At 38.5% G+C, this 21,746-nt stretch overlaps 1 protein-coding gene across 15 annotated transcripts in view; it reads right to left on the bottom strand.

Moving 5' to 3' along the window:
* ptprt (protein tyrosine phosphatase receptor type T) overlaps nt 1–21,746 on the bottom strand; it is a 224,702-nt gene that overhangs the window by 123,604 nt on the left and 79,352 nt on the right. For all 15 annotated transcript variants that reach the window (XM_058054365.1, XM_058054362.1, XM_058054361.1 and 12 more), the window contains exons 9-11: nt 16,327–16,442; nt 16,037–16,217; nt 7,168–7,277 (exon numbers count right to left, since the gene is read on the bottom strand). In XM_058054365.1, coding sequence (XP_057910348.1) covers nt 7,168–7,277; nt 16,037–16,217; nt 16,327–16,442 — 407 coding nt within the window. The remainder of the gene's footprint in view (nt 1–7,167; nt 7,278–16,036; nt 16,218–16,326; nt 16,443–21,746) is intronic.

Genomic DNA, 21,746 nt, shown 5'->3' on the forward strand with positions numbered 1-21,746 from the left:
CATTGATTCCCGAGGACGCTTTTGGCTTCACATAAGATGAAAGTGGTGTCTACATCCTGCTGCTTCCGTACACAAATGAACTTCTCTTTAGTCCGACCACCTTTTGTCCTTCCACCAGAGTCTAAACTACATGTCAACATCCTACTTTGTGCGCTGGAAAAAGAACAGGACCTTTAGAGTTCCCTCAAAGGCAGGAAGGAACATACAATTATCCAAAATGTCTTTCCATAATTAAGATTTATGGACAATTACATTCTCTACTTAACTTCTCTACTTGATTCCTCACTGTACGTGTATTTGTGATCAGGTATTTTGGTACGGAACACTAGCAGACTTGCCAACCTTGTCGGAACTTTATGTGTACTAACACCACATTTTATACATGAATGTTCAATTTGTGTTGAGCTGTTAAAAAACAGAATGCTCAATAAACTAAGATTAGCCAAGAGCAAACATATTATCCAATCTCACATTGATAGGTGCATTAAAAACTTTGAAATGATCTTTCAAAGATACAACATAAGGTGGCCAGAAATATTTCAATATTGAACAAAGCAAAATTTGTTCTCAATCAGAAATCACTCCACACTCTTTATTTCTCTCTGGTTCTACCATATCTTACTTATTGTGTGGAAATATGGGCTAATCGCTAAATGTACTGCAAAAAAGGTCAGTAAGGATAATTCATAATGCCGCCTACAGAGAACATACTAACTCCTTATTTCTAAAATCACAAATACTTCAACTTGCTGATATAGTTCATCTTCAAACAGCTAAAATAATGCATAAGGCTAAAAATAACCAATTCGCTAAAAATGTCATCCGAATATGAAATATGATCTCAGGGTAGAAGTACATTTGAAACACTTCTATGCTAGGACTACGTTATGCTAGCCATAGCATTTCAGTATGTGGAATCAAACTATGGAATGGATTGAGTAAGGAAATCAAACAATGCACAACGATGAGCCAATTCAAGAAACAATACAAGCAGTTGATGTTTGCTAAATACAAGGATGAAGAGTCTTGAACCAGTCATGATGTGCTATATATATCACTATATTGACACTTACTATGGTACCCATTATGTCATTGGATGCTCATATCACCTTGTACTTTGGTACGAGGTGCATTATTAAAAAAAAAAACCCAAAAAACCCTAAACTTTATTATGGAAAGCAGGAAGTGAACAAATGTAACAGTTACTGATTGTAAAAGTACCAGATGGAGGGGTAGGATTTAATAAGCTTTGCTTCTTCCTACTCCTTTTGGACATATGGAACTGTGAACTGATTATGGGATGCACTCAATTGTAATCTGATGCATGTTCAAATGAAATTACAATTACCATTACCATTTTTATGAACATGTTTTGTGCTAACATTGTTGAGACTTGTGGTGTAACCGTGCTAGTTAGCAAAGAATTAGAGTCAACCACTGAGGACACCATAGACTGACTTCCACTTCCTGTCTCCATGTGTTGGCAAGCTAATAGGCTGTGTTTCGTGATGAAAATACATGAAGAACATTAAGAACACGACATATTGTACGCTAAACGTAAAATGTACGGACACATTTTGGTGTGAGCTTTCAACATTGACCAAAAACATGCTATGCTAACCTTGCTGGAAAAAAAACAACATAGACAAAAAAAAAACCTTAAACTGTATTATGGAAAGCAGGAAGTGAACAAATGTAACAGTTACTGATTGTAAAAGTACCAGATGGAGGGGTAGGATTTAATAAGCTTTGTTTCTTCCTACTCCTCTTGGACATGTGGAACTGTGAACTGATTATGGGATGCACTCAATTGTAATCTGATGCATGTTCAAATGAAATAAAACCATTACCATTACCAATTAATCGTAGTTCAATATTTTAATCGATGGCCAGCCCTAAATCATAGTAATGCAATATTTCCTTTAATTTAATTTGTTTGTGGTAATTCGTACTGTCTATGAAACATTTGCAGCATTTCTGGAAATGCTGACTGTATTAAAGAGCACCCTTTCTTTTCCCATGACTTTATCTGAATGCATACCGTTTTGCGCTGTTAGTTTGTATTGACTTTGTGAGTGTTGACTGCGGGTGTGTAGCTTTTTTTTTTTCTCTCAGATTGGAAAACTGGGTCAGGTGGATATGTTTCAGGCGGGAAAGTTAGTTTTGTTGCCTTTTATGTTACCATCAAACACATTCTGCAGACATCCTGTTGATGGGCTCCTTGCTCTTTACCACACGGGAGCTTTGCAATTTAGCTTTGCAATTATCTTTTTTTCCTTGCTAATTTCTACTATGTTATGTTGCATTGCTTCTCACGAGGTTCCACTCTTTTGCTGTGTGCATGCTAGTGCTGGTGCTAGTGCTAGTACTAGTGTTAATGCTAGTGCCAGTGCTAGTCTGCAAAACATACACAGGGTTAGGGGTTAGGATTAGGGTTAGGTATAGGAGTGAAGGAGGTCTTGGTAGCTTGTACCAAAACCAAATAACTGGAGAACGGTACGTCCTATGGCATTTTTCCCGAGGCCGGCCCGCCCCCCCATAAGTGGGCACAGGCTTTCATTTGGGACCACTTCCGACTTCCTGTGAGCACCAGAAGGGGGCGCAATTGGCAATAAACGTGATTGTATGACTAAAAGAGATCCCGTTTGTTCAAGCCATTCTATGAAGCAACTTGGTGCTGAACCAATGCACAGAGTGAACCCTCTTGCTGCCTTTTTTGGAGGAACAGACGTGGCAATATATGGAGTCCGGAAAAATGTCCAGTTCATTTTTTCATCATTAGTCTCATCATGTTTTGATCTCATGCCACCGCTATTTAGTCATTCCAATGTCATTCCAAGGTGTTTTCCAAATACCCGCAAAGAAACACGCACAAAGTCCTCGCGTTTCAAAGATTTTGAGCTATTTGACACGCCGCCCTTCAAACTATCATCTATATTCTCCTATTGCTCATTCATGGCGTTGTCGCTCCTATCTTTCATAAACAGCGAGGGTCTGTACTCCGACCCCATTAGATCCCTGACGATGCTTGCTTTAATCCCATAATTAGCTGCAATTATCCTCGAACATTGAAGAGACGTGATGTAGTGATTTGCATTCAGGTGGTAGTGCTTGGCTCATTCAGGACCTTTATCTTCTCCTCTGGTTCTTCTCATTCCGGCTTATCTCTCCTCACAGTTCTCCACCTGCACCCTCCTATTCCTATCCTACCTCCTCCCCCCTCCTCCCTGTCTTTGTCCACAGACCAGATCATCTGGTCTCCCTCCTCAAAAGCGACGGGGGCAGAGTAGGGTTAAAAAGAGAAAAGACAAGAGACAACAGAGCAGGATGGGATGTGACAAGAGCCCCTTTAGATGTTGCAGATGATGCCTTTAATCCCCACAATAGCTGCAATTATAGTAATTATCCCTAATAGCAGCGCATTGTGTGCAGGCTCTGATAAGTTTAATAGATTATGCCGCGTCCTGCCGCCTCCGCCGGCCTGAGCGCCGAGAAAGCCGAAATTCATGTTAATGAAGCAAACCAAACCAAGCAAAGCTCCTGAGAGCTGCACAAATTGCTTCTCAAGCTGTGGGTCGAGGGCCAATGGAGGCCTCAGAGACCATTTTGAGTGGTCTCCGCCGTGCACGAAGAGACAGGAGATTGAAGTAATGGTGGAGGAAATGTGCGCCAGAGAAAATAGAGGCAATTTTCTGAGGAGAAGATGGCGGCAGACGGAGATGGCTTGGCAATATAGACACATGAAGATTTGCAATACAACATTAACCTTCCTCTTATGTTAGCTTTCTGGTATCATCTCTTATGTTAACGGGTCGGTTTTGACCCATGTATTAAATCAGCTATAAAATACACTAAAAACAATAAGTTACCATCAAATTTGCTTCTCGTGTCTTGGTTACCTTCTTAGGCTTCCTCAACCATGAAAATGTTGGTTTTAATACTTTTGGTGTGGGCATGTAGGCCTTTTTTTGTCACTATACCCCTCCATTTTAATTTCCAAAAATGGTCAAATGAACCTTTGTGTTACCTGGCTATTACTGAGGGATATAGAACATATCTCTTAAATCAATTAGTTTTATTTATTTTCTCATTTTAGTATTAATCACTAAAGAAACATCTATGGTGTTGGGGTGAATTTTGACCCATATATATTAATGTCAAGAAAAGGTAGAAAAGGTGATTGTTTTCAGCAACAGAACTTTAGTATAAAGTGAAATGAAAAAGCAGAACAGGTCCAGATCTTGGTTCACTGTACTTCTTGCCATTCTTTCCATGATCCAAATTGTAAATGTGAAATCAGCCAATCAAATGAGTGAATTCACCTCACATGTCTGGACATTGTTTTTCTGCTGGTATATTGGAAAAGCGGTCAAAATGAGAATCCCCTGAAGCTTACATGATGAGAAGAGGAGCTGGTTGTCATTGTGTTGGCTAATTGTACACTTATGATTTCAGTTTTAGCTCAAAATATTGCTTTATAGTCATATTATTATAACCGGGTCGAAACTGACCCTAACAATACAGTGGTCATAATTTCAACCAGATCATTTTAAAATTTTGTAAAAAAAAAATGTTTGGTTTTATTTTGTTGAAATAGAGTTTCCTGACAAAGTCAAAAAGCCTTGATGCAATAAACAAATGTTATGTGATTCTTTTTATGCATTAAAATATAAAACAGGTCGGTGCCGACCCTAACACAAGAGGAGGGTTAAGAAGTTACTAAAGTGCTGCTGCTGCTTGGTGACATCATCTCTAAGCATTCAATCTGTATTTTTGACTAAACCATAGGAAGCCATACAAACACTAAGTGTGTTGAAATGGCTTCAGTACTGCAATTTGCAAAAGTGTATTTTTTTCAATCACTGCCATTTTAACCCTCCTCTTGTGTTAGGGTCGTCACCGACCTGTTTTACATTTTAATGCATAAAAAGAATCACATAACATTTGTTTATTGGCTTATAAGGCTTTTTGACTTTGTCAGGAAACTCTATTTCAACAAAATAAAACTAAAAAAATCATTTTTACTACATTTTAAAATGGTCTGGTTGAAATTATGACCACTGTATTGTTAGGGTCGGTTTTGACCCGGTTATAATAATATGACTATAAAGCAATATTTTGAGCCAAAACTGAAATCATAAGTGTACAATTAGCCAACACAATGACAACCAGATCCTCTTCTTATCAGCTTCAGGGGATTCTCATTTTGTTGCTGAAAACAATAACTTTTTCTACCTTTTCTTGACATTAATATATATGGGTAAAAAATGACCCAAACACCATAGATGTTTGTTTAGTGATTAATACTAAAATGAGAAAATAAATAAAACTAATTGATATAAGAGATATGTTCTATATCCCTCAGTAATAGCCAGGTAACAAAAGAAATCAATTTATTAATATGATTCTTTTGAGGTTCATTTGACCATTTTTGGAAATTAAAATGGAGGGGTATAGTGAAAAAAAAAGGCCTACATGCCCACACCAAAAGTATTAAAAGCAACATTTTCATGGATGAGGAAGCCTAAGAAGGTAACCAAGACATGAGAAGCAAATTTGATGGTAACTTATTGTTTTTAGTGTATTTTATAGCTGATTTAATACATGGGTCAAAACCCACCCGTTAACATAAGAGATGATACCAGAAAGCTAACACAATAGGAAGGTTAAGCCATTTGAAACTTCTTGTACATTCTGACGACATTGACGTCAACAGTGTTGCTGCAGAACGCATGACTTTCTACAGCTTGTGTGATGTCAATGCCATTATTCTTGCTAATCCCGCAATAAAATGCACAACAATGTTATACGTGGAGGCACTGGAGTACTCGCCTCATCCAGAACGGGGTGGGGGCATGCATGAGCTGAAAAGTGCTTATCACACTTTTTGACTCAAGGGTCAAACTGAATTAACAAAAACAAAACAAAACAAAAAACCTTAACTGTATTATAGAAAGCAGGAAGTGAACAAATGTAACAGTTAGTGATTGTAAAAGTACCAGATGGAGGGGTAGGATTTAATAAGCTTTGCTTCTTCCTACTCCTTTTGGACATGTGGAACTGTGAACTGATTATGGGATGCATTCAATTGCAATCTGATGCATGTTCAAATGAAATAAAACCATTACCATTACCAAAATTGGCCTAGAGACCAGATTGTATATTTGACAAATGTACACGATTTTACGCATACTATTCTTAGTGTACGACTGTAACTAAGAACTATTTCATAACATGTTTCATAAACGTGAATGATTCTGTTCTTTTTCTTGTTAATGATCAACCTGTATTAACATGAAAAACCTCCAAGTGCCTCACCAGCCATCATGAACCTCACATCAATGGTTACAGTCCATTAAAAATGATGTAAATTTGCATTTCACAGATGAAAGGACAGAAAACAAGTGCCAAGTACTGCTGCTGAATTGTCCCAATTTCCAAAAGCCAAGTCAAGATTTCAACGCTGGAATGTGTCTCATTGCCCAGAGTGAGTGTCAAAAAAAAAAAAGCACTTTATTCTTTCGGGATCATTTTTGTCATCTTGGGGAGTAGCGAGACAGACGCAGTGACAGCCAAAGAGATGGAGGTCAATAATTCATTAGTTGGAAGGTTCAACTCAACTTTAGCCTGAAGAAACCATCTCCCACACACACACACACACACACACACAGACGTCTATCCCAGTCAATCCCTTCCCAAAGAGCACGTGAAGGCTGTCAGGGAGTAACTCCACGGACCACCCGCTTGTATTTCCACATAGTTCTTGGATCACGCTAAGAGAACTTTTTAATAACTTCCTCTGACTCTTCACATCTATTCCTGGATACGGGTCATACGTAATGTGAATGGAAGTTGCTGTGAAATATTAATTTCCCACTGAGTAGGTCTGATATTTACTTAAGTATCCATAGACCCCTGAAGTCGTGTTTGGAAATATTGTTATTATTATATATTTGTACTGAGTGAGGTTGCAAAGACCTCTTGACCTCTAAGCTAAAGTACAGAAGACTTAACCACATCACTGAAAAAACTGGACCAGGTGTAACAAAGCACAATAAAATAATGGATGAACCACTTCAGCTAATCAACTGGCTCCCACAAAGACCACTTCATATCAGTGGATGGTTTGTGTTTGAGAACTGGTATGATGAAGGACTGCTGACTCACCTCGTACTGCGTGATGATTCCGTTGGTCTCATTGGGAGCCTTCCACTGGAGGAAGATCTTTTCTTCATAGGGCGTGTTCTGTAGGGACTCCATGGGCACCGAGCCAGGCACTGCACCAGAACATCAAACACGTCCACATGAGTACCGACTGGACATTGGACTTTTTATGTTCTCTAATCTGTTATCACCAGCAAATGATGGCAATTATTTGGAATATGACAATGAATGGTAATGGTTGTATTTATTTTATTTATTTGGTTATTTTTATATCAGATTACAATTGAGTGCATCCCATAATCAGTTCACAGTTCCACATGTCCAAAAGGAGTAGGAAGAAGCAAAGCTTATTAAATCCTACCCCTCCATCTGGTACTTTTACAATCGGTAACTGTTACATTTGTTCACTTCCTGCTTTCCATAATACAGTTTAAGGTTGTTTTTTTTTTGTTTTGTTTTTTAATAATGTGCCTCGTACCAAAGTACAAGGTGATATGAGCATCCAATGACATAATGGGTACCATAGTAAGTGTCAATATAGTGATATATATAGCACATCATGACTGGTTCAAGACTCTTCATCCTTGTATTTAGCAAACATCAACTGCTTGTATTGTTTCTTGAATTGGCTCATCGTTGTGCATTGTTTGATTTCCTTACTCAATCCATTCCATAGTTTGATTCCACATACTGAAATGCTATGGCTTTTTAACGTAGTCCTAGCATATAAGTGTTTCAAATGTACTTCTTCCCTGAGATCATATTTCTCCTCTCTTGTAGAGAAGTATTGGATGACATTTTTAGCTAATTGGTTATTTTTAGCCGTATGCATTATTTTAGCTGTTTGAAGATGAACTATATCAGCAAGTTGAAGCAAGTTGATTTGTGATTTTAGAAATAAGGAGTTAGTATGTTCTCTGTAGGCGGCATTATGAATTATCCTTACTGACCTTTTTTGCAGTACATTTAGCGAGTGAAGATTGCTTTTATAGTTATTAGCCCATATTTCCACACAATAAGTAAGATATGGTAGAACCAGAGAGCAATAAAGAGTGTGGAGTGATTTCTGATTGAGAACAAATTTTGCTTTGTTCAATACTGAAATATTTCTGGCCACCTTATGTTGTATATTTGTAATATGAGGTTTCCAGCTCATATTTGTAAATTTGTAATGAAAGTAAAGGTTAAGCCGTGTCCGAGTAATTCTCAAGACTAAAATGAAACCTGGAAACCATCAAACTGAAACTACTAAAATCTGTCTAGTAATAAACATGCCAAAGTGTCTTCTTGTACGTTTTCCCAAAGACTCTCTGAGTGCGAGCAGACGTGTCAGATTTGTTGTCAGCACGTGAAGCTGGCAAGCATTTAAAAAAAAAAAAAATCACAGTGTTAAGGTGTGCAACATGTCACACTACACGCTGTGCTACACAATACACTGCACACTCACGGTGAGTACGCGCCACAAACACGATGACACACCTTCACACCTTCAAAACTGCACACTAACGGTGTGTATAACTCCAACTGCAAAGTGTGATCATGTACAATCACAGCCAAATGTTTTAAGAATGACACAAATGTGAATTTTCACCAAGTCTACTGCCTCGGTTTTTATGATGGCAATTTGCATATACTCCAGAATGTTATGAAGAGTGGCTAGCACGCAGGAGACCCCAGTTCGATTCCACCCTCGGCCATCTCTGTGTGGAGTTTGTATGTTCTCCCCGTGTATGTGTGGGTTTTCTCCGAGTACTCCGGTTTCCTCCCACATTCCAAAAACATGCTAGGTTAATTAGCGACTCCAAATTGTCCATAGGTATGAATGTGAGTGTGAATGGTTGTTTGTCTATATGTGCCCTGTGATTGGCTGGCCACCCGTCCAGGGTGTACCCCGCCTCTCACACAAAGACAGCTGGGATAGGCTCCAGCACCCCCCGCGACCCTCGTGAGGATAAGCGGTAGAAAATGAATGAATGAATTTCCACTGCATTTCAGCCCTGCCACAAAAGGAGCAGCTGACATCGATTAATTGGGTCATCATTTAACCATCGATTAATCAATTAATCGTTGCTGTTCTAGCTCATATACATATCTACAAGAAGCACAACATTTTTCCTATGTATCCTATATAGAGAGCAAATTTGGAACACCGGAAGTGACTAAATGTATTGAAATTCATGAGCATTCCAAAACCGAGCATGTTTTTGGAATGTGGGAGGAAACCGGAGTACCCGGAGAAAACCCACGCATGCACGGGGAGAACATGCAAACTCCACACAGAGATGGCCGAGGGTGGAATTGAACCCTGGTCTCCTAGCTGTGAGGTCTGCGCGCTAACCACTCGACCGCCGTGCCGCCGGAAATTTACCCAATACCCAAAAATATTTCCACTGCATTTCAGCCCTGCCACAAAAGGAGCGGCTGACATCGATTAATTGGGTCATTGTTTAACCATCGATTAATTGTTGCCGTTCTAGCCCACATACATATCTACAAGAAGCACAAAATTTTTCCTATGTATCCTATATATTTTAAACTAGCAAAGACCAAATTATTAAATAATAATAATAATAATAAATTTTGGAATGTGTGAGGAAACCGGAGTACCGGGAGAAAACCCAAGCATGCACGGGGAGAACATGCAGACTCCACACAGAGATGCCTGAGGGTGGAATCGAACTGGGGTCTCCTAGCTGTGAGGCCTGTGCGCCAACCACTCATCCACCGTGCAGCCCCATCAATGGCTTATGTAACCTTATTTGCTCTCTCACCCAAAACCAGTTTTGTACCAGTTATGATAGTTTCCAGCTCCTTGACAAAAAATATGTTGAAAGTTGTTGCAAATTCATAGTACGTCAAGTTGTGTAATTGTTTTGTTTCAGCTGTGATTAATGTTTTTCTGTCACGCCAGCGACAACGATGGTTTACCAGTGGTGGTGTATGATGGACACTGACAAATAGCCTCCAAATAATTACGGACTGTTTTGATTTAGTAATTAAAATGTGTTGATTAAGGCCGCGACTGCAAATGAAATCAGCCTAACAAAGAAACGCAATTAGATTCTGTCATTTCCATTCAACACCTTATCATTCACTTGTGCATGTGAGCATGTGTGTGTGTGTGTGTGTGTGTGTGTGTGTGTGTGCACGTTGCCGTGCACCTTGAGGATTGAGCAGATAATGCTGACCTCAACTTGATTAACTTCCAGCATGCTCCACTTTTAAAAATGTGCTATTCTTGTGATGAAGTCCTACATGTTTAATTGTCTTTAGCGCCATGAAATCAATTTACTTTTCCTTCTTTGGCTTTCCTTTCCCCGTCTCCCTCCCTGTGCCCCCAAAACACGATTCCTCGTCATTAGCAGCACTACTTTCACTCTTTAATCAAGGCTTTCATGTGAACGTCTACTTTCGCCTCAATTCCCTTCTCATGCAGGCCCCCACGTTTGCTCTGCTGGTGTTCCAAAACCTCCAAGCACCGCCTGGATGTATGACATCCTAATGCACCCTCCCTGCCTCCACGTATGGGAGTGCCATGCCAAAGGAGCGACTAAACGGCTCAAAAGGAAACCACTTTGATTACAAAAATGATGTTCCTCATGTCTGCTTCCAGCATTTTCGTCTGATCCTCAGCTCAGCCTCGTTTGGAAGTTTGACTCTTTGTGAAAACTTTTATTTGTAAGCCTGGTGTGTTGTTGAGCTGACTTACAGTAATCACTTTATTACCGACTGGTGGGGGGGTGCCATGAGGTGCCAGCATGCCCCTCACATATTCTACTGCATTGTTTGGTGTATACCAGGGGTCTCAAACGCGCGGCCCGCGGGCCAAATGTGGCCCGCAGGACACTAGTTTGAGGCCCCCGCCTTGATATGAAAGTTTAATGTTTGTTATGGGTGCTGTATGGTATCATGTACCCAGAAAAAAATATAAATTATTTGATTAATGTTCATGTCAAAGGTTAAATAACTGTTAATAGTTATCCTGGAAGTGGTAAGTTTTGGGCTATTTAAGGTTAAAGGTATAAATGTGACTATAGTCGTGTTCTGTAACTGTTACATTTGTTCACTTCCTGCTTTCCATAATACAGTTTAAGGTTTTTTTTTTTTTTTAATAATACTTATTGATTGTAAGTATTGTAAGTTACTGATTGTAAAAGTACCAGATGGAGGGGTAGGATTTAATAAGCTTTGCTTCTTCCTACTCCTTTTGGACATGTGGAGCTGGGAACTCAATTGTAATCTGATGCATGTTCAAATGAAATAAAACCATTACCATTACCAACTTCCAAATCGGACTGTTACAGAGAACATGAAAAAAAAAAAATGTGAATGTCCGGAATGATCTTAACATTTTGAAGTTGGATTTGGTTCAGAAATGTGGAAGTAGTTGAGCGTCCAAAAAACAAGGCGGAATAAGAACAAAGAGAAATAGAAGAATTTTGGCGCTTGAATGCTACTCAACATTCAGACTTAAAATCAATAGTATCCTGATATTATCTAATCTGTTGTGGGGGGGGGGGTGATATTGTGTAATTCCATGGTTTTCATCACCACACAGCTGGTCTGTGCCGTTCTTGGACCAAATCCTCATCTGGGCTCCAGCGAGGACATGCAGTAATCATTGCTCATCTTCAAGCTTGTCTGGATTAAGTCAGCATGGGATTACAAGGCATGTGTCCATTACTTCTTACGAGGGCGCGGGGGGGGGGGGCAATATTGAAAATGTCACGTCAACAAGTACTCGTTTGTGCTCGGCAGCCATTGTTGGTGCAATCATGTTGACGTACAAATACAGATCATAAATGACAACACATAGAGTCACGTGTGCATCTAAACAAACATGATTATTTCTCAGCAGCATAAAAAAAAGTGTAACCAACTTGTGACACGGTGTGAGAATGAATAGTGAAGAAGTGTGAAGGCGGCACGGGGCTGTAGAGGTGACATAGCTTTGACAAATAGGACGCCTGGCGGGAAAGCAGCTGCATCAGGTCCACCTGACAGCTTCCTGACAAATACCAGTGTCACGTTTAGGTTAATGGGCTGCTGTGAACAATGACGGCACGCAACATTTGTCTCCCAGGCACCTTCGGGTGCCTCACCCTGGGTTTGTAGTGTCAAACTGTCGTTTGAAATTACCGGCGTATGGGAAAGTGGATGAAAATAACAACAGAGGAGTGCACATAGCAAGATGTGTGATAGAGCGGTGGTTATTATATTAGCGAGGCACCCCCACCCCACCTCCCCAATACCCTATGGCACCATTCACCACCTTGAAAAGGTTTTATTTATTATATTACAGAAATAATTTAAAGGTAGTTTCCATATAGAACACAACTATACATTGTGCTTTTATTAAAGAAATTAAGGTTGGGTATTTATTCACTCATCTGTTTTTTGACAGTAAAAAATGTCCCTGTTTTCCACAATTTGCTAATTTCCGCTCCCAAAAATCGCCATTGAAATGAATGGTAACCCATTCAAACCAGTCCAGCATCAAAACAGTCAGGCTAAGGATTTTCCACATTCCAAAAAAGTCTCACGTTTCCAACAATTTCACATTTTCCATGCAGCAATACACTTAGCAAGAAAGATTAAGTGTCTTTTTGATCGTAAAGAAATATATAGTATTTTTTTTTACTTATTATACTTAAAATAATTAAAAATATATTAAAATTCATTAATTTTCTACTGCTTTTTCCTAACGAGGGTCGCGGGGGTGCTGGAGCCTATCCCAGCTGTCTTTGGGCGAGAGGCGGGGTACACCCTGAACTGGTGGTCAGCCAATCACAGGGCACATATAGACAAACAACCATTCACACTCACATTCATACCTATGGACAATTTGGAGTCGCTAATTAACCTAGCATGTTTTTGGAATGTGGGAGGAAACCGGAATACCCGGAGAAAACCCACACATACACGCATATATTCAAATAAGTAATAACTTTTTTATTTTTAACATTCATTCATTCATTCATTCATTTTCTACCGCTTTTTTCTTACGAGGGTTGCGGGGGGTGCTGGAGCCTATCCCAGCTGTCTTTGGGCGAGAGGCGGGGTACACCCTGGACTGGTGGCCAGCCAATCACAGGGCACATATAGACAAACAACCATTCACACTCTCCTATGAACAATTTGGAGTGGCCAATTAACCTAGCATGTTTTTGGAATGTGGGAGGAAACCGGAATACCCGGAGAAAACCCACGCATGCACGGTGGAGAACATGCTAACTCCACACAGAGATGGCCGAGGGTGGAATTGAACTCTGGTCTCCTAGCTGTGAGGTCTGCACGCTAACCACTCGACCACCGTGCGTAAGTAATAAAATATTTATTTTTAACAATCATATTAAAAATAATAAAAATAATATATAACTATGTTAAATAGTAAACAAATAAAATGAATAATAACACTCTATATGCAAATATTTGGAAAATAATATTAAAATATTAAAATAAAATATGTAGTATTTCCAGGCTTCTACAGGCCTGTTACAATGTAACAAAAGGTGTGCGCGCGTGCACGTTTGGCTTCCGTGCAGTCATCGCTATAAAATGCCATCCAGCGCAAACAGTAATTAGCCTCCATGCGTACAATTGCTTTTCCGCTCTCTAATTAGGGAATTACAAACTGGAGATCAACGACGGTTAAATAAAAAACAATTAAGAACAAAGCAATTATGCCTTTTCCCTCCTCCCGTACACCCCCCCCCCCCCCCCTCAACCTCCCCCCAAGCAAATGCTGCTCCACAGTCATGCCGGGTGGGTTTTAAAGGCTTTGTAAGACGAGCATGCACTTGGCTGGGATGCGATGTTCCCTGGAAGCTAATTCCGTGTATATTAGCGTGGATATCATCAGGCGGGCGGCAAGGCCTGAGGACGTGTGGGATCATTACAAGGAACTTTTTAACCTGCTTATCATGCACGCTGCAATAATGGAGTCAAGCTATTCCACTTTATCACAGACATGTTGTGCAGAGAGCCGACAGCCATCAAAGCGTTATTACACAAACATGGAAATCTCTTTTGGAATGCTCTTTCTCCACCAGGCATCACGCCGTCAGCCCTCATACACGCTCTTATACGACACAAAAATATCATTAATACATAAATAAATACAACATAAATAAATACAATAATATTCCTATAATAATAATAGGAATAATAATAAGAATATGTTTAAGAATTTATAAGAATATTTATGATTGAATTAAAATCACTGATAATTTAAATTTGTAATATAACTTCAAATCAGAATGTGTTGCATAATATAAAATAATATACATATAATAATAAGATACATATAATAAATAAATAAATACAACACAAATAAATACAAACATAAATATTCTTATAATTAATAATAAGAAGAATAAGAATATATTTAAGAATTTATAAGAATATTTATGATTATATATAATATATATAAGTATATATAATATATATAATATAAAATATATATATATATATATATATATATATATATATATATATATATATATATATATATATATATATATATATATATATATATATATATATATATATATATATATAAAATAAGATACATATAATAAATAAATACAACACAAATAAATACAATAATATTCCTATAATTAATAATAGGAATAAGAATATGTTTAAGAATTTATAAGAATATTTATGATTGAATTTAAATCACTGATCATTTAAATTTGTAATATAACTTCAAATCAGAATGCGTTACATAATATAATATAATATACATATAATAAGATACATATAATAAATAAACACAACACAAATAAATACAAACATAAATATTCCTATAATTAATAATAAGAAGAATAAGAATATATTTAAGAATTTATAAGAATATTTATGATTAAATTAAAATCACTGGTAATTTAAATTTGTAATATAACTTCAAATCAGAATGTGTTACATAATATAAAATAATATACTCATAATAATAAGATACATATAATAAATAAATACAACATAAATAAATACAATAATATTCCTATAATAATAATAATAGGAATAATAATAAGAATATGTTTGAGAATTTATAAGAATATTTATGATTGACTAAAAATCACTGATAATTTAAATGTGTAATATAACTTCAAATCAGAATGTGTTACATAATATAAAATAATATACATATAATAAGAAACATATAATAAATAAATACAACACAAATAAATACAAACATAAATATTCCTATAATTAATAAGAAGAAGAATAACAATATATATAAGAATTTCTAAGAACATTTATGATTGAATTAAAATCAGTGATAATTTAAATTTGTAATATAACTTCAAATCAGAATGTGTTACATCATATAAAATAATATATATATAATAATAAGATACATATAATAAATAAATACAACACAAATAAATACAATAATATTCATATAATTAATAATAGGAATAATAATAATATGTTTAAGCATTTGTTTAAGCATATATATATATATATATATATACGTATATATATATATATATATATATATATATATATATATATATATATATATATATATATATATAATAAATAAATACAACACAAATAAATACAATGAATACAAACATAAATATCCCTATAATTAATAATATTAATAATAAGAATCTACATGTACAATGATGTGTACGCCATCTTGAAAATCAGTGTACACACAACAGAAATTTTTATTTTTTAACGCCTGTGTGAAACCTACTCCCATAAGCCAATAATTTAATGTTGTTAAACGAGGTTTAACATGAGATAATGTCCGATATTTCTTACAGCACAAAACAAAGAGCTCGGTTTTACCCGTCCACACACAAAAATTCAGGATTCTACACAAATTGGTCTGTTGTGGTGTTGTGTTTGCGCTCACCGTCCTCCTCCGTTTGCTTGACGATCTCCTCACTCTCTTTGCTGCCCTCGGGGTTGGCTAGAACCAGTCTCAGTCGAACCGTAACAAAGGGCCTGAGGTCCCTCAGGGTATAGCGGGACGACGTCTGGATGAGCTCCTCGGCCGCAAATTCCTGCTGGTTGAAGACGTACTGGTACTGCACCTGCACAGGAAAACAGCAAAGTTGTTATTATTGACAAGGTTTATGCTACAAGTGTGATGAAACACTGTTGTCTTGTGAAATAATGGCGTATCAGAAGGGTGTATAGTACCGTCAGATTGTAGCTGTGACAGCGTGTCACAGCGTAGCCAAACGTCTCCCATTGTATGGTCAAAAGACGCGCCCGGACGTCCACCACATTGACGTTCTGGGGACCGTGGACTGGATCTGGAGGAGACACAGTTGGACCGGAATAAAAGTTACTTGGCAATTGACATTCCAGTTCCAGGAATTCCAAGCTGTTGCTGAAAACACAATGGCGGTAATTACAGGTAGCTAGCTAGTCTATGTTGGGTTGAACTACGATTAATTGGTAATGGTAATGGTTTTATTTGAACATGCATCAGATTACAATTGAGTGCATCCCATAATCAGTTCACAGTTCCACATGTCCAAAAGGAGTAAGAAGAAGCAAAGCTTATTAAATCCTACCCCTCCATCTGGTACTTTTACAATCAGTAACTGTTACATTTGTTCACTTCCTGCTTTCCATAATACAGTTTTGTTTTTTTTTTGTCTGTGTTGGTTATTTCCAGCAAGGTTAGCATAGCATGTTTTTGGTCAATGTTGAAAGCTCACACCAAAATGTGTCCGTACATTTTACGGTTAGCGTACAATATGTCGTGTTCTTAATGTTCTTCATCTATTTTCATCACAACGCACAGCCTATTAGCTTGCCAACACATGGAAACAGGAAGTGGAAGTCAGTCTATGGTGTCCTCAGCGGTTGACTCTAATTCTTTGCTAGCTAGCATGGTTACACCACAAGTCTCAACAATGTTAGCACAAAACATGTTCATAAAAATGGTAATGGTAATTGTAATTTCATTTGAATATGCATCAGATTACAATTGAGTGCATCCCATAATCAGTTCACAGTTCCACATGTCCAAAAGGAGTAGGAAGAAGCAAAGCTTATTAAATCCTACCCCTCTATCTTCATCTCTACTTTTACAATCAGTAACTGTTACATTTGTTCACTTCCTGCTTTCCATAATACAGTTTAAGGTTGTTTTTTTTGTTGTTTTAATAATTTAATTGGTGTAGAAATCTGTGTAGAAATCACCATCATCATCCTAATCTTCATCATCATCACCATCATCATAATTCTTAAAATTTTTACATTATTCTTATTCTTATTATCATTATTATTATCATTATTAGTCATTCATATCAATGGCAATTTTTGGGGAACAGAAATGAAGAATTCCTGGAAAACAGGGATGTGAATGTTTTGAATGAACTGAAGGTTTTGGTATTAAATCTGTTGAGGAACATCAACGTTGTATTGATTTGCACTCGTTTTGGTCTGCTGCCCCCTGTTGTCTATTATCTGTCATGCAGCAGACCCCTGCCTTGTTCTCCTGGTCTGCACACATGCACATATCAGCCATTAGGCCTTCTTATACCATTCCACTTCCATGGTTCCCCTGTCAGATTGTTTGCCTTGTCATGCCTCGTTCCGCCTGCACATGGCACGCTTCATTTTTTTTTTTAATAATGCACCTTCTACCAAAGTACGAGGTGATATGATCATCCAATGACATAATGGGTACCATAGTAAGTGTCAATATAGTGATATATATAGCACATCATGACTGGTTCAAGACTCTTCATCCTTGTATTTAGCAAACATCAACTGCTTGTATTGTTTCTTGAATTGGCTGATCGTTGTGCATTGTTTGATTTCCTTACTCAATCCATTCCATAGTTTGATTCCACATACTGAAATGCTATGGCTAGCATAACGTAGTCCTAGCATAGAAGTGTTTCAAATGTACTTCTTCCCTGAGATCATATTTCTCCTCTCTTGTAGAGAAGTATTGGATAACATTTTTAAGTAATTGGTTATTTTTAGCCTTATGCATTATTTTAGCTGTTTGAAGATTAACTATATCAGCAAGTTGAAGTATTTGTGATTTCAGAAATAAGGAGTTAGGATGTTCTTTGTAGGCGGCATTATGAATTATCCTTACTGACCTTTTTTGCAGTACATTTAGCGAGTGAAGATTGCTTTTATAGTTATTAGCCCATATTTCCACACAATAAGTAAGATATGGTAGAACCAGAGAGCAATAAAGAGTGTGGAGTGATTTCTGATTGAGAACAAATTTTGCTTCAATTCAATGTACAATTGTAGTACATGAAAGACGTTTCTACATGAAAATCAATTGGGAATGAAAAGGGATAAATAAGGGTTAATTTTACCCTCATTAAAAACTTGATTGTTGACAAAGAAACAATGAGGCAGAGAGATCCACTTGGACACTACCTTCCTGTTTTGCTATGAGTTATTTCTTGAATTCAGTCGTGTTTCCACTTTCTTTGGCTCCTCTTAAAAGCAGACTTGTGCTTAGTTCGCAAAGTACGACAGAGTCAACCACTGATGACATCAATGAAGGACAACGCCTTTCGGTTCTGGTTGCCAAGCTGCTAACAAAGATGTTTTGTGATTAATTGGATTCCCACAGTATATTAATAACGCATCAAAACCAGAAAATGTACGCACCAAAAAACATGTTAACTGTGCCGTTATCTTTTACGCATCAGATTAATGCAAAAAACTATGTCTTCCACTAACTAGTCATTAAAAACAAAGACATAAAGTGCGTAAGCAATGTGATGTAATATCACTTTGCCAACTTTGTGTCTTTCTAAGCATCCCCCACATGGCGGGCAAAACACAAACGCACCATTGTTGTCCACCATATGTTGGACTCCCATATCGCGCTTTATGTAGCTTGACTGACGGTGAGCTAACAAGCTCGTTTAAAGCCGCAGTGCCACAAAGCTGGTTCTGCCTAATTAGCGTCAATCAGCCAACAGCGGAAACTTGAACAGGTCACAAGATGCACTCATTAGCCACGTGCTTTTACTCGTGTTCCGCTAATCAATGAATGATTTGCAACACGCTGAGAGAAACACATTCTGTGTGTAAAACAACAACTAGTTTTGGGATTTAAAGAGGCTTTTGTCTTGTTAGAACGCCACCGGGACCAATTTTAAAGTCCTTACTGCTAAACAAACAACCAATGTAATTCCATTCTAACATTATAACCGTTAGCACTGATTACATTTTCTACATAAAAGAAATTAAGCTGTTATTGGAAAAAAAAAAATCCCAATTAGGGATATCAACCCCAGTCCAAACAAATGGATGTGATAGCCTTACAAGTAAACACATCATGTTGCGTTGACCAATGGATTTATGGATTAGCCCAATGAGAGCAGATTAGACGTGACAGATAAAGCCATCTGAGACGGGATTGCGTTGATATGTTTCATTTCTGGCAACAGGAGGTCTCCAAGCGGCAGAACCGAGGAGGATAAGAGGTGGTGGTGTTCCACAAAGTCAGAGATACCGTGTCCGTGTTTGGCTGCCTACTTCCGACTCCCTGCGGATGCTGAGGGATTTTAAGAGTCTGTGTTTTGACTTAAAGAGCAAATCCTGTAAAGTAATCTACCGTTCCTGGATCAGACCACCACAGACTGACATTTGGAAGCCTTCTGAGAAGCTGACGTCTGGGCCCATGTTCAGGTCAGCACAGTGGGCCATCAGCTTTCCCACAAGAAATCAAAAAAAGAGTACCTGAAGTGGCCTCAAAGTCATGAAAACACCATCAAGACATTGACTGAACTCAAATAATGTACATCTTTGTGATTCCTCACTTCCACCATAGACAACTGCCAAGAAGTCCAGGTCCGCCTTTGCAGACCACACCATCCCCTGCTGAACATGAGGGGTGTCCAACATTTTTTCAGTGAAAAATAGAACAACATGGGGCCACTTCGATACAGTCTACATTTGATTCATTTGATTGACATTCACACAGAGTGATAAGGTAATATATTCATTCATTCATTTTCTACCGCTTTTTCCTCACGAGGGTCGCGAGGGGTGCTCTCAATCTGTTGGTTGATCTAAGTTCCTACCCTCACCTATGGTCATGAGATTTAGGTTGTGACCCAAAGGACAAAGATATGGATACAAGCGGGTTAAAATGAGTTTTCGCCGTAGGATGACAAGGCTGTCTCTTTTAGAGGTAAGGTGAGAAGCACTGTCTGTGAGAGGTTCTGAGTAGAACCGGACGGAGCCAGATGAGGTTGCTCGGGGATGACTCCCGGACGACCTCCCTTGGTGTGCGTTGGATCGGTAGAAGGACTCGGGGATGGATGGATGGGTGGATGGATGGATGGACAAATGGACAGACGGATGGATGGATGGACGCATGGATGGACAAATGGACAGACGGATGGATGGACACATGGATGGATGGATGGATGGATGGATGGATGGATGGATGGACGGATGGACGCACGGTCAGACGGATGGATGGATGGATGGATGGACGCATGGATGGATACGCATGGATGGACAAACGGTCAAACGGGTGGATTGATGGATGGATGGATGGATGGATGGATGGATGGACGGACTGATGGATGCATGGATGGACAAATGGACGGATGGATGGATGGACGGATGGATGGATGGACGCATGGATGGATGGACGCATGAATGGACAAACGGTCAGATGGATGGATGGACGGATGGACAGACGGATGGATTGATGGACGGATGGATGGACGCATGGATAGATGGATCGATGGATGGATGGACACATGGATGGACAAACGGTCAGATGGATGGATGGACGGATGGACAGACGGATGGATTGATGGACGGATGGATGGACGCATGGATAGATGGATCGATGGATGGATGGACGCATGGATGGACAAACGATCAGACGGATGGACGGATGGATGCATGGATGGACAAATGGACGGATGGATGGATGGATGGATGGACGGATGGATGGACGCATGAATGGACAAACGGTCAGATGGATGGATGGACGGATGGACAGACGGATGGATTGATGGACGGATGGATGGACGCATGGATAGATGGATCGATGGATGGATGGACGCATGGATGGACAAACGATCAGACGGATGGACGGATGGATGGATGGATGGACGGATGGATGGACGCATGGATGGACAAACGGACAGACAGATGGATGGATGGTTGGCTTTATAACCAGACTTAAATCATAGCAATTTTGAGGGGATAGAAAGAAAAAGCTCAAGCTCAGGAAAGGAAATCTCAAATTCAAACGGACAGACCTCAACATCAGAACATCGTGAATAAAAGATATGCGGGACGATTACTTATCGACAGTATCGGTGCTTGAGTGAAATCTTATCATAAGCCGAGAAATACAATTTTTTGATCTGATCAAGACAAAATATGTCTGAATACTTTCAGAAATATTGTTGAATCTCTCAGAATCAATGACTATTCTCCAACCTAGCTTTTGTCTTATGTCAGTGACAAAACAATCGTTCAATAAGTCAGTGGTGAAACTCAGCATCATATGTCCTGGCAAAAGTTCATGTAACCTACGTAATGCTGAAGAATTTCGATATGCGATTAGATAGATTACCGCCATGATATTCTCAACA

The sequence above is a fragment of the Doryrhamphus excisus genome, chromosome 18 (genome assembly GCF_030265055.1).
Source record: "Doryrhamphus excisus isolate RoL2022-K1 chromosome 18, RoL_Dexc_1.0, whole genome shotgun sequence".
NCBI lineage: Eukaryota > Metazoa > Chordata > Actinopteri > Syngnathiformes > Syngnathidae > Doryrhamphus > Doryrhamphus excisus.